A 14,401-nucleotide genomic window follows, 5' to 3' on the forward strand; every position below is an offset into this window, starting at 1 on the left:
TTCGCTCGGTAGAGTTCAAATTTCTAATTTGCGTGTCGTTTTAACATGATATTTTCAACTTATCATCAGATTATCAAGTATGCTATATTATTAACATGCCTGGAGCTAACTGTGCGTTTAATAAATGTGGAGTTAAAGAAAGAGATATCTTGGATGTGTTATTAAAATATCGTGAAATCGATGCTAATTTCAAAGAATGGCAAAGTGTGTATCTGCGAAAGACATTCTGTCTCTGCTTGAGCAAAGGTTTTCTCAATTTCATTTTTAGCTCTTATCAAACCTCCTCTTGGTTTTGTCAGTCCTTGGGACACAGGCCGTTCTTCAATGAAGCTCTCCAGCAACCTAATTAAAGTCTGGTTGATGTCAATTGGGCTGTTTCTTGCTTTTTCAAAAATTTGTGTTCAATTTTGCCAGATAAGTATTGTAGGCGATCAAAATCTTTATCGCTCATTGGCAATGGCTTTTCTAAGGCCAGTTGTTGTGGTCTCCTGAAGAAGCTGTACAATTTGTCTCCCAAATTTTTCAACAAAAAGAAGTTAAAAGAGCTGGCTGCACAATTTGAAATAAGAATATTTGCAAACTGCAGAGCCGTACAGTAAAAAAGTAGAAAAAGACTTTCGCCATCGCTACCGTTCGATAAGACTGCATAGCATGCCATTAATTATTGTTTTAAAGAGTCCGTTAAAATGAAATTGGTGATGAAAAATCGCTTTTGGTAAGGGGCTCAAGTCGGCGGGCGAAGTATAAAACAAAGGACTTTCAGATCAGAGTTGCTCCTATTGACTATGATAATACGGTAATCGAATTTCAGAAGCAAGATCAACCCCATTTGATGATCGATAATCGATTATTTTCATTGTTGACAATTTGATAATCAAGATCCTCTTTTATTCAATATACACGTGTCATTGCACCTAGCACTGTTTCTCCGAACCGCACACCCTCTCTTGGGTCTATCATAGTCAATTGTATCTTTTAACAATAGTGTATATTAACAATACTGAGGTTAAAGTCAAGAATAATGTAGGCGAAGAGTATTTAGCAGTTCAAAGAAACATAATTACAACTTACAATCTAACATAAATGCAATTTCTTTCTTTCTTTCTATCAATTAAGTCTATTATGTCAAAAACTTTGTCTCTAAAGCTGTTTTTCTTTTCTTTGAGGCAAAGGGTGGCTAAAAAACGATGTCGTAAAATCTATTTGTTGATTTGACAATGTAATGCATGAAAATATCTGTAGATTTGCAAACCAGTTTAATCTTACTTCTGTGCAGAGCTGTGAAAGTATAAAGTCGGGTATTTACCAAAAAATTGCAGTTATACGAGTTTTGTTCTTATTATTCTTCAACCAAGCCAAAACAAAGCCACATCGCGCCAATAAGTAGCATTATATATTTAACTTTACAGGTTTTTTATGCTGTTCTTGCAGGATACGTGACCAAGATTTAGAATTTCTTAAAAATAGATTCATCAGACGTCGTTATTTACCAATTTTATTGATCTGACCTAATAACATGAAAAACAAAAATTAAATACCATTCTGCTTCATCTAAGTTTTTCTGATGACAGTTTGAGAAATCTTTGGTTGTTTAGTTGATTAAAACTAGTCAATGCTTGACACGTTATTTATGATGAGTAATATTCTAATCCATTGTCATTCGCTTTAAGTTATTTCTAGCACATCTTTTATTGTAAAAGATTTTCTTATCACTGTATTGTCTCTGGTAAAATAAGTCTAAGCCCTTAAAAAGATCATTTAATGCAAAAAATTAAACAAGAAAACTAGTAACATGACTAGCCAGCTTCAGCAGTACTTCCTTGGGTACCAGAGCAACAGGAATTCGAGCACGTCAATAGAAATCCATGCGGAGGAGCGTACTCCTGTCTTCTATTTCCGCGCTGAAATTTATGTGGCTCTGAAACCCAGGGTACAGCAAAACAATTTCATCTCTCTTTAGACAAATGCGTGGTTGAGGTTACGGTTGGGACAATTGTTTGATGATGTATATGTGGCAATATCGGCGCATTGTGGGGACCGGGGGACACAACCCCCCTCCCAGTTCTCGGCAAGACCAATATTGTCGTTCTTCTAAATTCAATGATAAAATATTTGGAGGGTGTAATGTTTTGGGAACTTATTTTTTGGGATTCAATCCTTTGATTTTGAAACTGCCGTAAAATTTGCGCTCCTTGTTAGTAAAATCCCATTTGAAGGTAAAAAAGGATGTGGCCCACAAAATTGTTGTTTTGTCCCCCAAGAGCCTAGGGGCTGTCGCCGCGACTGATATGTGAGGGTATGGAATGTATAATTGAGAAGGAATTATAAGCAAGGCACCCAGGAATAAGCCTGGAATTACAAATATAAAAATTCGTTAGTTGAGGGAGTTGAGAACAAGTCTCTGCAATAGTATTTTTGTAAGTTTAGTATGTGATAGCATGAACATTTAGTGAGAGTTGTACTTTGTTGACTAGCAGAGGCATATACGATTGTAGGATATAAAAAGCCCAACTAACATGGTAAAGGAACCCTTATTAGTAAACACTGGTCTGCTTGACTAGATAGGTTTTAATAGTTCTTATTCTCGCAACAACAGATGGCACAAAAAAATATAAAAAATCAAAAAGAGTGCTCGCTTGACTTATCTTAGTTTTGTGAAAACTTGCTTTATTTGGAGAGTTACAAAAGAGGGCAAAGTTGTAAACATGGACACGGACAGCAGAGCAGCATTCGCCTCCTCTTGTATTTTTTTGCAGCTTTCAAAGCAGGAAGTGTAACTCTAAGATATTCATCAGTACTTTCCACATTGTACTGAATATTATCAATCAGTTGTCCCTAGCGGAAGAAATAAATTCACAATGAAATTACATTACCTAGACAATAAGAACTTTATAAATATGCTTTTAAAAACTGTTGGGTATATCGAGGTCAAATCAGAATTAAGCATCGGGGGTGGGGGAGGGGGGAGTGATGCAGGGCCTCCGATAAAGGAAGGTCGGGGGCCATGGCCCCTCCATTTTGCAAAACAATAGAGCTTTTTTAAAAATATTTTGGTATTATTGTTTAAGTCTCCCTTGCCCCCCCCCTACTTTCCAACCTGCGTCGGAGCCCATAGGGTGTCTACAGTCGAAATATTTAGCAGTAGAAGCATATATGTGATAGCAGAGTACGAAATTATAGAATAGGATGTATCATGAACTGAAAATGGGGGAGGGGGAGGGGGAGGGGTAGGGGTATGATTTCCGCTTAATCCACCTTTTCAGTTTCCTGGTGGTATATCCTAAGAGGAAATTGTATATCCATTTTCCTCTCACGTTGATTTCAAAACCAGAGATTTATGTTTGGGCACCTTCGACGTAAAAGTGAGGCTAAACAAAAGTTTTTGAGAGTATGAGGGGTTAAGGTCTCATGTTTCGAGGGGGCAATAAACCACCCCAGCAACCTTCCTGGATACGACTCCGATTACTCAGAAAAATACATCGAAAAGCCTATTGAGAAACTACAATAAAGACCATATTAACCAAACTCGAGCTTCTGAAACTTTCCCCAAAAAAGTATACATTATAAGGAAGATCATTTGGTAGTTAGCTTGTTGATTTACAAAATGCATGAAAACCTTTATACTTCTACACTGCAACGTTATAATCATTCTGCATGCATTAAGATCTTGTGTATATAACCAACATTAACTAGGCCTACCTGACACTCTATAGTTCTTGCCATTTCCAAAAACAAGTCTTGAATTTCCTAGTAAATCAGAGAAATCATCAGGGACTGGAGCTCGCAAGATTTATCAAGAAAGTCATTGATCAAGAGTGGAAGATTGTAATTAGAGAAACGGAGAGGGTGGTTACTCCAAAAACACCGTTGTCACTAAACTCTCGAGATTTTGTGTTCTCTCGTTGAAAAATTTGTTAAAAATAAACTGATACATGATTGTTTTGAGAAAGTAATCATGAATGAATAAAATATTTGTTAAAAATTCAAAGATTATGGAATAAACCCGGCTATCAGCAACCATAGGCCATGAGACGGTAGATTTTTCTTATTGAATCAACTGGTTAACAGTTTATGAATAATATTGTGAATTTTTGAGGAAGCTTAAAAGAACTTTTAGCAAATAAAAGCAAATATATTCTTATTCGAATGCAGAAATGTACGGCAAATGCTGGATTACATTTATTGCAGCATTAATGATAAATAGGATATTAATATATTAAACTTTGAAGCAAAACCTTCTTTTTCAATGCTGACATATTTGATTAGTAAATTTATATTATACCTCTATGTATGACACCTATTATGCTTAATTCCCGTCTGATTTCATTTTTTCCTCTATCCACATAATTTTTCAATTCAGCTTTTAAACTAATTTAAACTAATCTTTATCTTCTAATTTTTCTACAGCATCGTAAATACAATAATTAAAACTGCTATGAGATGTGAATATCCTTCAGCATATACTGTTCAATATCTCTTCATAATAATTGCGTTTTATTCAACATGGCCTCTTAATGAAACACTGAAAAAGATCTAGCACTACCTGCAAACAGATAAAAAAACCAAAAATTTCTTGATTTGGTTGTGTTTCACCCCTACGTGCCCCTTTTGCTATAGCAATGCTCATGATCCTGAAACTTAATCTCAGCATTCAAAGGTTATAACAAGCAACCTTCTTACAACAGACAGGTCCTTATAGCCAATAGAGAGTAGCTTTGGTCCCAGTAGGAATATAGCTATTGAATACAGAAAAAGAACACTCGCGATATGATCTCAAAAAGCAATAGCAAATAGTAATATGGTAGTCTTTTGCTTTGGAAAAGGGGAATGCTCCCCAAACACTCTTTCACTGCTTCCCCTGTTCCACAAGTTTCAGTTAAAAATTAACAAGCATGTTTTCTTTGATTTAAGCATCTAAGGTAGGAATGGTGTCAACATAATGACACAACAAGGTAATAGAATTAACAAAAACCCTGAAGTTTGAATTTATTCACGGTTTTTCCGCTTACGAACGGATACTTACATAAAGGCTCTTTTCAAGTCGAATTATATCCGCATGTCTTGATTCAACCAGTTTTAAAGCAGCTTTCATATTCTGAGTTTCCACCACAATCTAAAAGGAAGCATTAAATTTAAATTTATCGGATTTTGATTTTAAAAAGATAAAACGTTCCTATAAAGAGCGTTCTCGAAAAACTGAGTTGTTTTGTTAAATAAAAAGATTAGATAGGAAACGAGTTGGCTAAATTTATCAAAGTCGTTTTATATAAATCTAGCTCAAAAGCTTTCTTTAAAATGTAGGTTTTGGAAAGTGATAAGCGGATGAGATGTAGAAAATAAGGAATCAGAGCTATTTTTCACAGATCTTGAATGCAATTTTGAGCTATGGCGTGCTTCCATTTAGGCATGCATACACAACTGTGATTCCACAATTTTCAAAATGGCAAAACGGAAAAGCAGGGACCATCAAACGCGACACTCTTTGGCGGAGACAAAACTTTGTTAAGGTTCTAAACTTTTTTAGCGCTTTAGTAGTAATAACAGACTAGAGGAAATATTTAAAAGACATTTGGTCATGTTTCTAACGAATACCCACGTTCACAGTCAACACAGCAAGATCCCCTTGCTCTAACATCTCCTCAACGTCCTCATCAGATTTCACCGAACCAGCTGCAAACAAATTGACAATAGGTAAGCGACACTGATTGGGCAACCTCAACAGTCATGTGCTTGCGTTTCTGAATGGCCTAATTCGATCCACAACTGGGTATATATATTTCCTAGCATAGAGCTTTCGATCTATGTTCTGACGTTTTATACTCTGAAGAGTGTCAGAGGAACAGTTTTAGTATGTTTCAAAATGTTTGCTTTTTTCAAAGCCATTTTCAAGTTTTGTACCACCAAAAGATAGTTTGCTTGTGGTGAATTGCAGGATTCTGAGTATGATTTGTATTTTGATCTAGATTCTAGAGGCCATGGAATCGCAAATTTTGTGGCTTGTACAGCAACAACACTATGCACGATTATCAACAAACAGCTTCACCAGTGCAAGCAGGCAGGGCTGCTGAGGAATTGTCTAGTTTCCATACTGTTCGACCTGATAGTCATAAATAAGCATGATTAATAGTCATAAATTAGCATTATGAATTATTTCAAGTAAAGGGTTAGGGTTAGGGTTAGGGTTGGTTAGGGTTAGGTTTAGGTTAACGGTTAGGTTTAGGGTTAGGTTTAGGGTTAGGTTTAGGGTTAGGTTTAGGATTAGGTTTAGGGTTAGGGTTAGGTTTAGGGTTAAGTTTAGGGTTAGGTTTAGGGTTAGGTTTAGGGTTAGGTTTAGGGTTAGGTTTAGGGTTAGGTTTAGGGTTAGGTTTAGGGTAAACTAGACAGCTCCGGCTGCTGATGGACATAATTGCATGCGGAATTTACTTTCCTCTCTTTTGTTTTTATCTTTGTTTTAAAAAGCATGGAATTTGATATAATTTGTTTTCGAAAGAGTGCGGTAATAGATTATTCAAGAGGATGAAAGACCTTTCCACTTTTTAATGGATTTTTGGTTTATTGATCGGCAAAATTGCTTAATGGTATGTTTTGATAATCAATGGTATGATGGTATAGAATTGTAGGGGAAATTAGAACAATAATACTTTTATCACTAGACGTTACCTTTCGCCTATTATGTGACCCTAAACCCTCCACCCTTCAGCAAATATGCTACTAACTTAATCTCATACGCCGCTGTTGATCTCATACCGATTTCTAACTGCCGCACAATCCTCTTTTTGCAATTGTCCCTGTGATTGATCTGTGATTTGTTAAAGTCGCAAATGAGCTCTTGAAATACCTTCTGCAAGGCAGAAACCTGAAAGAGAAATGTGAAGTCAGTGGCGAATCTAGCCTGAAAAATCTGGGGGGGGGGGCTAGCCGGGGGCCAAACTCTCAGTTATAGGGGCCAACAGCCATCACTTTGCGAACTAGTAGAATGTAAAACCGTGACGTGGTGCCTCAAAATTAGCTACAAGGCACCGATTTTTAACGCCCCCTGGATAACCCAAACAGTCAAACAAGTCAAACAACGATTAAACAGCTTTCGAAAAAACATTAAATAAAAACTTTTGAAAAATCTGGGGGGGGGCAAACAAGGTGCAAAGAATTTCTGGTGGGCTTTGGCCTCCTTGCCCTCACCAACTCCCTCCCCCCCCCCCCACCCCACAAAAACGCCACTTTCTGAAGTGATTACAAAAGGTCCAACAAAGATAAAATTACTCTTCACTGAGCACCCTATTTACATATATTGCTATATAAATTAGATTTAAAAGATGATTGATAATTATTTTGAGAATTGTAATTGTGCAAAATAATATTTTATTGGAAATAAGTTAATTCCAACATTTATCGTGCATTACGAAGCAACAGTTGAAATAAACTGAAAACCAAGCGAAACTTTATAGATTTTGAGTTTGACAGCATAACACATGACTTTAACGAAAAATGCATGTGATGGAAGTTCCTTCTTTCCCCAAAATGAAAATTTTTTTGCTTCAATTTTTTTGCAAAGACAGGACAGAGATTTTCTACTGTTCAATGTAGCATCGAGTTGGCGAACTCTAAATCAGTAATAACACTGGGAGCTAAAATACTTAGATTCCACTTTCAAATAATCAAGGTAATGGCAGAAGGGTTAAGATGGATAGTTATTACCTGGCATTTTCGTATTCTTTGTTCTGCAGACCATGCCTTGTCTTCGTCGATAGACCAGGATGCCAAATCTTAAATTGAGAAATTGAATTGCTTGATAACAATAAAATTGCATATGATTAGATAGGCATTATTCTATGACCTCATCTGCTGTCATATTTGCTGGTGTCTTGGTTCTTACTTGATAAAAAAGTGGTTTTGATCAACCTCCAAGGGAATATCTTTTTTAACCAAAAAATTCAAGGTAGTTAACTACACCCAGGAGCCACGCCAAATACAGGCCAGAGGGGACATTACCCGTAAACGTTAAGCAAGATGAATTGCTGATAATTGCAGACTAAACGTCTTCTGCTCTGTCGCCCCTACACTTTGAAGTTCAATGTACTGCCGCTTTTTCAAAACCTGACCTTGATCTGTCCTTGAGTAAAATATTCAACATGTTTTAATTTATGCATGTTTTTATTAAAACTGAGTAATTTTACAAATAGCAATTTGCAATTTTGGGAGACAACATTTTTACACACATTCAAAGAAAAGGAATGTTGCTTGTTTGTACCCGGAGCATATAAAGTCATTTTCCAAAATTGTGAGGAAGTAAAACTGAACCGAATCGAGAAAATTTTCTATTCCCATTACGTCACAAAAGCTGAAACCTTACAGAGCAAAGCTTTGTCTGGGTGTAGTAACTATTCTTACTTCCTTTTCAATGACCTTCTTATATTGGTTACTTTTCTGGCTGCCATTTCTTTTAGGCTCTGCTGTTGAAATAATACTTACTTTGATATCTATCACCATATGCCCTCATACCTTTGATTTCCTTGTCCAATGATGCTGTAAGGTCTTTAATACGTTTCGTTAGGCAATCGAGATCTCCTTCCAGCTCTACGATAAAACACGTGTATCACTCGGTTAAACCATGACGCTACATTTGTAAGATATGCAAAATAACAGAGAGAAAAATCTTATTTGCTTGCTCAAATGTTTTTCTTCTGTTAAAAAAGTTTCGAATCTTGCAGAACACATTTTAACAGGGGTGTGTCAAGAAGACGGTCCAACCACATGGAATTATGTCATTTTAGGGTCCTGAGTCGCAAGCTCCCAGGATTATTTTACCTCGCCTATCGCTTAGCAGAAGGCCTTTCCCACGTGTAAGCGACATTCTCTACACTGTACTCTAATGTTTCAAGGACTCACTTGCAAAATAAAATGCTCGTCTTGATAATTTTAATCAAATTGTATGAACGTGAAGTAACTAACGATTATCCAAATGTGTTTGTACAATAATCTTGCTTTGCTTTGCTCTCAGCTCCAAAATAAGTTGTTGGCAAGCACGTATTCGTTGTTGAACAATATCGGCCTAAAACAAATTTAAAAATTCGAATTTCAGTACTTGCGTGAAATATGAATGCAAAGTAGGCCCAGAAAAGCACAGATAAGAATGCAGCCAGTGATACCTTTGTTTGTGAACAATTTCACACCATGATCAAGCGCTTCTAAGAAACACATTTCATTTTGTATAAAATCACAATTGGTAAAAGGGACAAAGAATGGATGCTTGGAGAACACCAACTTATTACCATCATGTCTTTATCGTTCATTGTCGTCCTAAGAATATCACAATCATATTGATTTATGTACTAATGCTGTAAGGAGGGAGTCTCATAAATAATCTTGCACACCTAAATCTTGGTGGGGGGGCTTTGTGAGGCGTTTGGGTACAGATCAGACAGCAGAACACTTAACTTATAAATACTTGCAAAATGCTTAAATAAAGCTTTTATAACATTCTTACTTGATTGATTACATTTTACTAAAAGGCCCAGATCTACAACTGTTATTTTTAAAGAGGGGGAAAATTATCTACTTGACAAGTTTACCTTTAACAAATTCTCTGCTTTCGAATTCCTTTTCAAAGTTGTTAAATTGCCATTTCATCTTTAATATTTTAAATTCTTGTTTTCAAGTAATATTTTGCAACAGTTTTAATGGTATTTGTAAGAATAGAAATTCTTAAAAAATGAAATGTACTGAACTTTTTCTTGCATACATTGCTGTTCTAAAGTAATGTGTTTTATATTCAGGCGCCTCTTTTGACAGAATTATCCTCTGCTTTAAAAGCTCTTTTCAGTAAGAAAGAACACATGTGATTCAAATTTAAACGATGTACCACCTGCTTTTCTGATTAGCACATGACAGAAGGTAAAGAATCTCTTGTCTTCGATGCTTTTTTTTTGTACTCTCGACAACCACTATGAAGTGCTTCTGCAGAGCAAAATTGTTGTGGGCCTCGTTTCTGCGAGACTTCACGCAGTTCCTGGAAAATCTTTTGTCTTGCTCCCTTGATAAACTCCAGAGCACAGGCGGCTGATAATCATTGAAATCTTACTAATCCGCTTGAAAATGTCATTACCTTGATACCAAACATTCCTGCTGTTTGCATTCGCAATGTTTTGTGTACTGAGTACAAAAACACACCGGAGATTGTGATAAAGGCACTAGTTTGTAACAAAAGTCATCTTGTAATAATTTCCTAGTTTTTACTTGTCATGTATGGGAAATTCCCCTTTGAGCCTGTACTTGTAGGCCTTTAGCACGTTTGCTTTGTGTCAAAGAATTCAGTTCACGTGCTGTAGTCAACACTGTAAAACGACAAGTTATGATTATTATGAATATCGCTTGGCATGACAATATTCAGCAACAGGCAATGTAGCCTGTTCTTACCCCAATACTCTTTAAAATTTGAAATAAACTTACCATTATCAGAAATTTTTCCGTTTCTTCGTTGAAATTATTGGTTGATGACATTTCCTCATACAGTAACATGGCATCATCAACAAGCCACGATTCATCGCTGCCGTTATCGTTCATCTGCAAAGACAAACTCGTTTGGAAAGGGCCAATAATTGGAAAGATCAGCAATTTAATATTACATTGTTATGTATAAAGATTATCAACCTGTCAAGAAAGATCAATCTGTGTGTATCAATCTGTATATCTGGCAACCTTTTTCGTCTGTGTATTCTCATCCACAACCGAAGCACAGAATAGAAATAAGGCAGCAGGGACAGTCGCGTCACAGAATATTTCTATTCTGTGACCGAAGAGTTTATAAGATAATAATTTTTTAAAAGAAACCATGATTTTAAACTGAACGTGCCTTTATGAACAATGGTTTATGCTTTATCTAAAACGGAATATAAACCACATTAGGGTGTAATGAAGCGAATCTCCTTGTGACAAAGGAAACTTGATGTAAAGAAAGTCAGGCTAAACTATAAATTTCGCAAACACAACAGTGACCAACATATTATTTAACCCATATTGTCTGAAGGCACCTGTGCACAAAGGCCCATTCGATGTAAAAACAACAAACTAAATCTTCCAATATCGATATAGAAAGCAACAAACAAGTGCAAACTGCATTTATGCTGGAAAAATACCTGCAGGATTTGATGAAAGTTTTCCAGCCTGTCTTTCATGTTGATTGCTCGCTGTAAACATTCACAGGAAAACCGAGAATCGACAATTTCATTTGCAAATGCTACATCTGTGTACATGTGTAAACAGTTGTTTAATTCATGGTTCAGCTAGCTACAAAATGACGATATAATTTCTGTGTTTTGTCAGTCAAATGACTAGTGTGAGCAGTTGAGCAACATTGATGCTTTGAAACACCTGTCTTGATCCGCAGACAAGGCAAGTCTCTTCAATCGGAAGCAAGTTCGGTGATACGCAACTCCAGTCTGTCGACGAATCTTCGAATATTTTTCCTTACGAAAGATAATTGCTCCTAATACCCATGAATCGGCTTTACGGCTGACAACTAAGCCTTCAATCAGTATAATGGTAGATAGGTACACCGCGGTTTTCCTGTAAGAATGCCTTAATTAATGTTAGGTTTCGATACTCTAGAACATTTTAAATCTAGAGCCTAAAAACATTATTTCAAGTGTTTATTTAAACAAAGCTACAGGTAGATTTAATCAAGGAATGGCAAGCCCCCCCCCCTGGGGTTAGTCCAAGATAACTTGCTGTTTCCTTACTGTAAAGATTAATATTATTGAAGAAATTGTGAGAAAACATCAAATGAATGCTATTGATAAAGTGTTTACCTTGATCTTATATCTAACCCGCTCTTCTATTTTTGGCCCAATATTCCTATTAACAATATTCTTAGAAAACTGTGTACAATGTGCTGATAGAAACAATGATATTAAGTACAGGGATGGCGCCACCGGGGTTGCTTGGGGGGCAGGAGCCCCCAAAAAATTCATTGAGCCCCCTCGTCCGCACTTGAATTTTTGAAAAATTTTAAGCAATGTCGGCACTTTCATAACTTCAATAGTCTTTTGAAGTAGAATTTCCACAGCGGAATGATGTGATATTACATCTTTGTGGGTGGTTCACTCACCGTCGGCACTCTGACATTACAGCGCCCCCCAGCATTTCTTTTCTGGCGCCATCCCTGATTAAGTACCCCCAAAATCTGACGTGCTAAGGCGTACGGTGTTGTGAATCACCTCCCCCTTTTTTGGCACATGTAGCGGATCATTCTACTCTACCTCGATTCCACAACGGCCTCTTATCTCCATTGCTTATCTCTTGTTATTGGCAGATTTGTGCTTTGTAGGCCAGTGGTTTTGCGACAACCGCAAAAAGTGATCAAATGATGACGATGATGATGACGATATTGATCGAATATAATTAATAATGTTGATTATAATCATTTGGTCAGAATAATGATAATATCTACGGTGTTTCGTGTGAACAGCGGTTTATACATATTTGTTATGCAATGAAACAAAAGGCGCTTAGAACGTATTGCATTGTCTGGAAAACTCTTTTTCATTCCCAAGACCCACGCTCAACAAGATGTTCTATCTGTCTGGTTTTCGTCACGAAATCTCCTTAAAGATTCATGCAGGCAGGAAAAACTCTGTTTAATAGCATGAAACCAATATATAGTATAGTACGGTCGCACGATGTGACCCTAAACAAACATTTTCATAGAATGCCAAACGGAAAGCAATCATTACTCATCGCAATAAACACAAGTCTTCCTTAAAAGGTTGACTTATTTCCTGGTTAAATGTTAAAATTACCCGTTCTTTATCACGGGCGTTATTAATCTTTCTGTCAGATTCAAAAATTTCAAAACTTTCTAAAGTATCTGTTTAAGTTCAACATACAAGCGTAAAATGCTTTTTAACAGCTCTTCAAAAATTGAGAGCATCATAAATTTTAGCTAAAAACAGAGTAATTCTCAGAAAGAGACTAACATTATAAAAGTTTAAATGAATTTCAAGATTTGGCGGGAGATAATCTTCATTCTTTACTGTTTTCTATGTTTTTCCATCTTTTTGCGGATAAAAGATAATATTTAGGAAATTCATGGCCTGGAGAATAATTTTCATTTCATTTATCAACAGAGTGTCAGTAATCATGCATTTTAAAGGATTTCCTTTCCAAAATATTGCCTACTCGAAATTTTTTTCAATCTTTAACTCTGTGACGCATAGGGTGGCGACTTATACGCAGGGGCGGCGCCACGGGGTGGCCTGGGGTGGACATGTTTACCCCACTTTTCTTAAGATCGACTTTCTAATTTTTCCAAAACTGGATTAAAAAATAAAGGGGATGTTAGTTTTCTTCTCTGAAAACAAAACTCTTTTTCATTTTGATGGTCAGTGACGGTTCTTTGTCAGATCTTAGCTGACATGGAGTATGATGTGTTGGACCATCAATTCCGTAAATAGTGAGAAGCTAAAATGAAAATGATTTATAAAACACAGCTTTATCCTGCTAAACAGTTGGTTCTTAGAGTGTGGTCTTTGCCTTCCTTCCTTGTTAAAGGTTTTTGGCAATAATTAACTGTAAAACTAGTACCCAAACTTTTATAAGCTGTAAGGATAAAAAGTTGTGGCCCGACCTGTTACAGCTGCATCACCTTTTAGCCTCAAATGTCTGACGAAAGGTTGGGAAACCTAGTTCAAATTACAATTTATCAAGATATGGCAGATAAAATAGACCAAGGAAGCCTCGTTAATAAGTTTAAAACCATTCTAGCTAGCTAAAAAATACCACTCTGAAATTAACTTTTATGTTACTAACTTTTATGTAGGTAAACCTATGAAATTTAACTCTTCTATTGAGGATTTCAAAATATATCAAAACTTGGTTATCAATAACGAGCGTGCTTTCTCGTACGGTGTTGCACCAGTTTCTCACCCAGACCCCTTTATCAGCTCCACCCCTTCATTGTCCATCCCACTATTTTGGGGCCATCGCCGCCCCTGGCAATCACTTTGTGCTATAGAAAGATTGAATGTTGTGTGATTTGATTGCACAGTCTTATGACAGGCAATCATTTCGTGCTAAAGAAAAGTTGAATCTATTCACTGCTGAAAGATGAGGCTGTTAAACAGGAGGGAAAATCATCGGTTATATAATCGAAAGTTTCTGAAATTCTCATGATCAAATGAAAATCTTGATTTCCTGAAATTCTGTAGTCTTTCAGAATATCTAATTAACTGGGAATGGTCGAATACATTCCATATATAATTCAACATTTACTGCTATAAAATATTCAAAGCCTGAACAAGCAGCTTACCTTGCAGTTAAGAAGACTCGAGGGGATAAATCCAGTGTTTCTTTTCCAAAATGTTGCGATCTTCTTTGATTGGTCGTCATCGTTGATAACCCTGAGAAA

At 36.4% G+C, this 14,401-nt stretch overlaps 1 protein-coding gene across 1 annotated transcript; it reads right to left on the minus strand.

Annotated features, from left to right (window-relative positions):
• Nucleotides 1–776: 776 nt before the first annotated feature.
• On the minus strand, nt 777–12,451 carry LOC135681407 (syntaxin-1A). Its single transcript, XM_065195990.2, has 11 exons — nt 12,255–12,451; nt 11,133–11,562; nt 10,447–10,560; nt 8,950–9,049; nt 8,500–8,574; nt 7,696–7,763; nt 6,748–6,856; nt 5,597–5,670; nt 5,024–5,113; nt 3,700–3,747; nt 777–2,835 (listed from the first exon to the last, which is right to left on the minus strand). The coding sequence occupies exons 2-11, from the start codon at nt 11,247–11,249 to the stop codon at nt 2,680–2,682; spliced, it is 951 nt and encodes a 316-aa protein (XP_065052062.2). The 5' UTR covers nt 11,250–11,562; nt 12,255–12,451; the 3' UTR covers nt 777–2,679.
• Between the last annotated feature and the right edge of the window lie 1,950 nt (nt 12,452–14,401).

The sequence above is a fragment of the Rhopilema esculentum genome, chromosome 17 (genome assembly GCF_057945365.1).
Source record: "Rhopilema esculentum isolate cy_ngs chromosome 17, ASM5794536v1, whole genome shotgun sequence".
Lineage (NCBI taxonomy): Eukaryota > Metazoa > Cnidaria > Scyphozoa > Rhizostomeae > Rhizostomatidae > Rhopilema > Rhopilema esculentum.

Excerpts from the sequence above, each read along its gene's own strand:
- LOC135681407 (XM_065195990.2), bottom strand. The coding sequence starts at position 11,249 with ATGTACACAGATGTAGCATTTGCAAATGAAATTGTCGATTCTCGGTTT. Across the intron at positions 7,764-8,499 it reads ATTGGACAAGGAAATCAAAG|ATTTGGCATCCTGGTCTATC; the intron begins GTATGAGGGCAT and ends TCTCAATTTAAG. Across the intron at positions 6,857-7,695 it reads AAAGAATACGAAAATGCCAG|GTTTCTGCCTTGCAGAAGGT; the intron begins GTAATAACTATC and ends TTTCTCTTTCAG.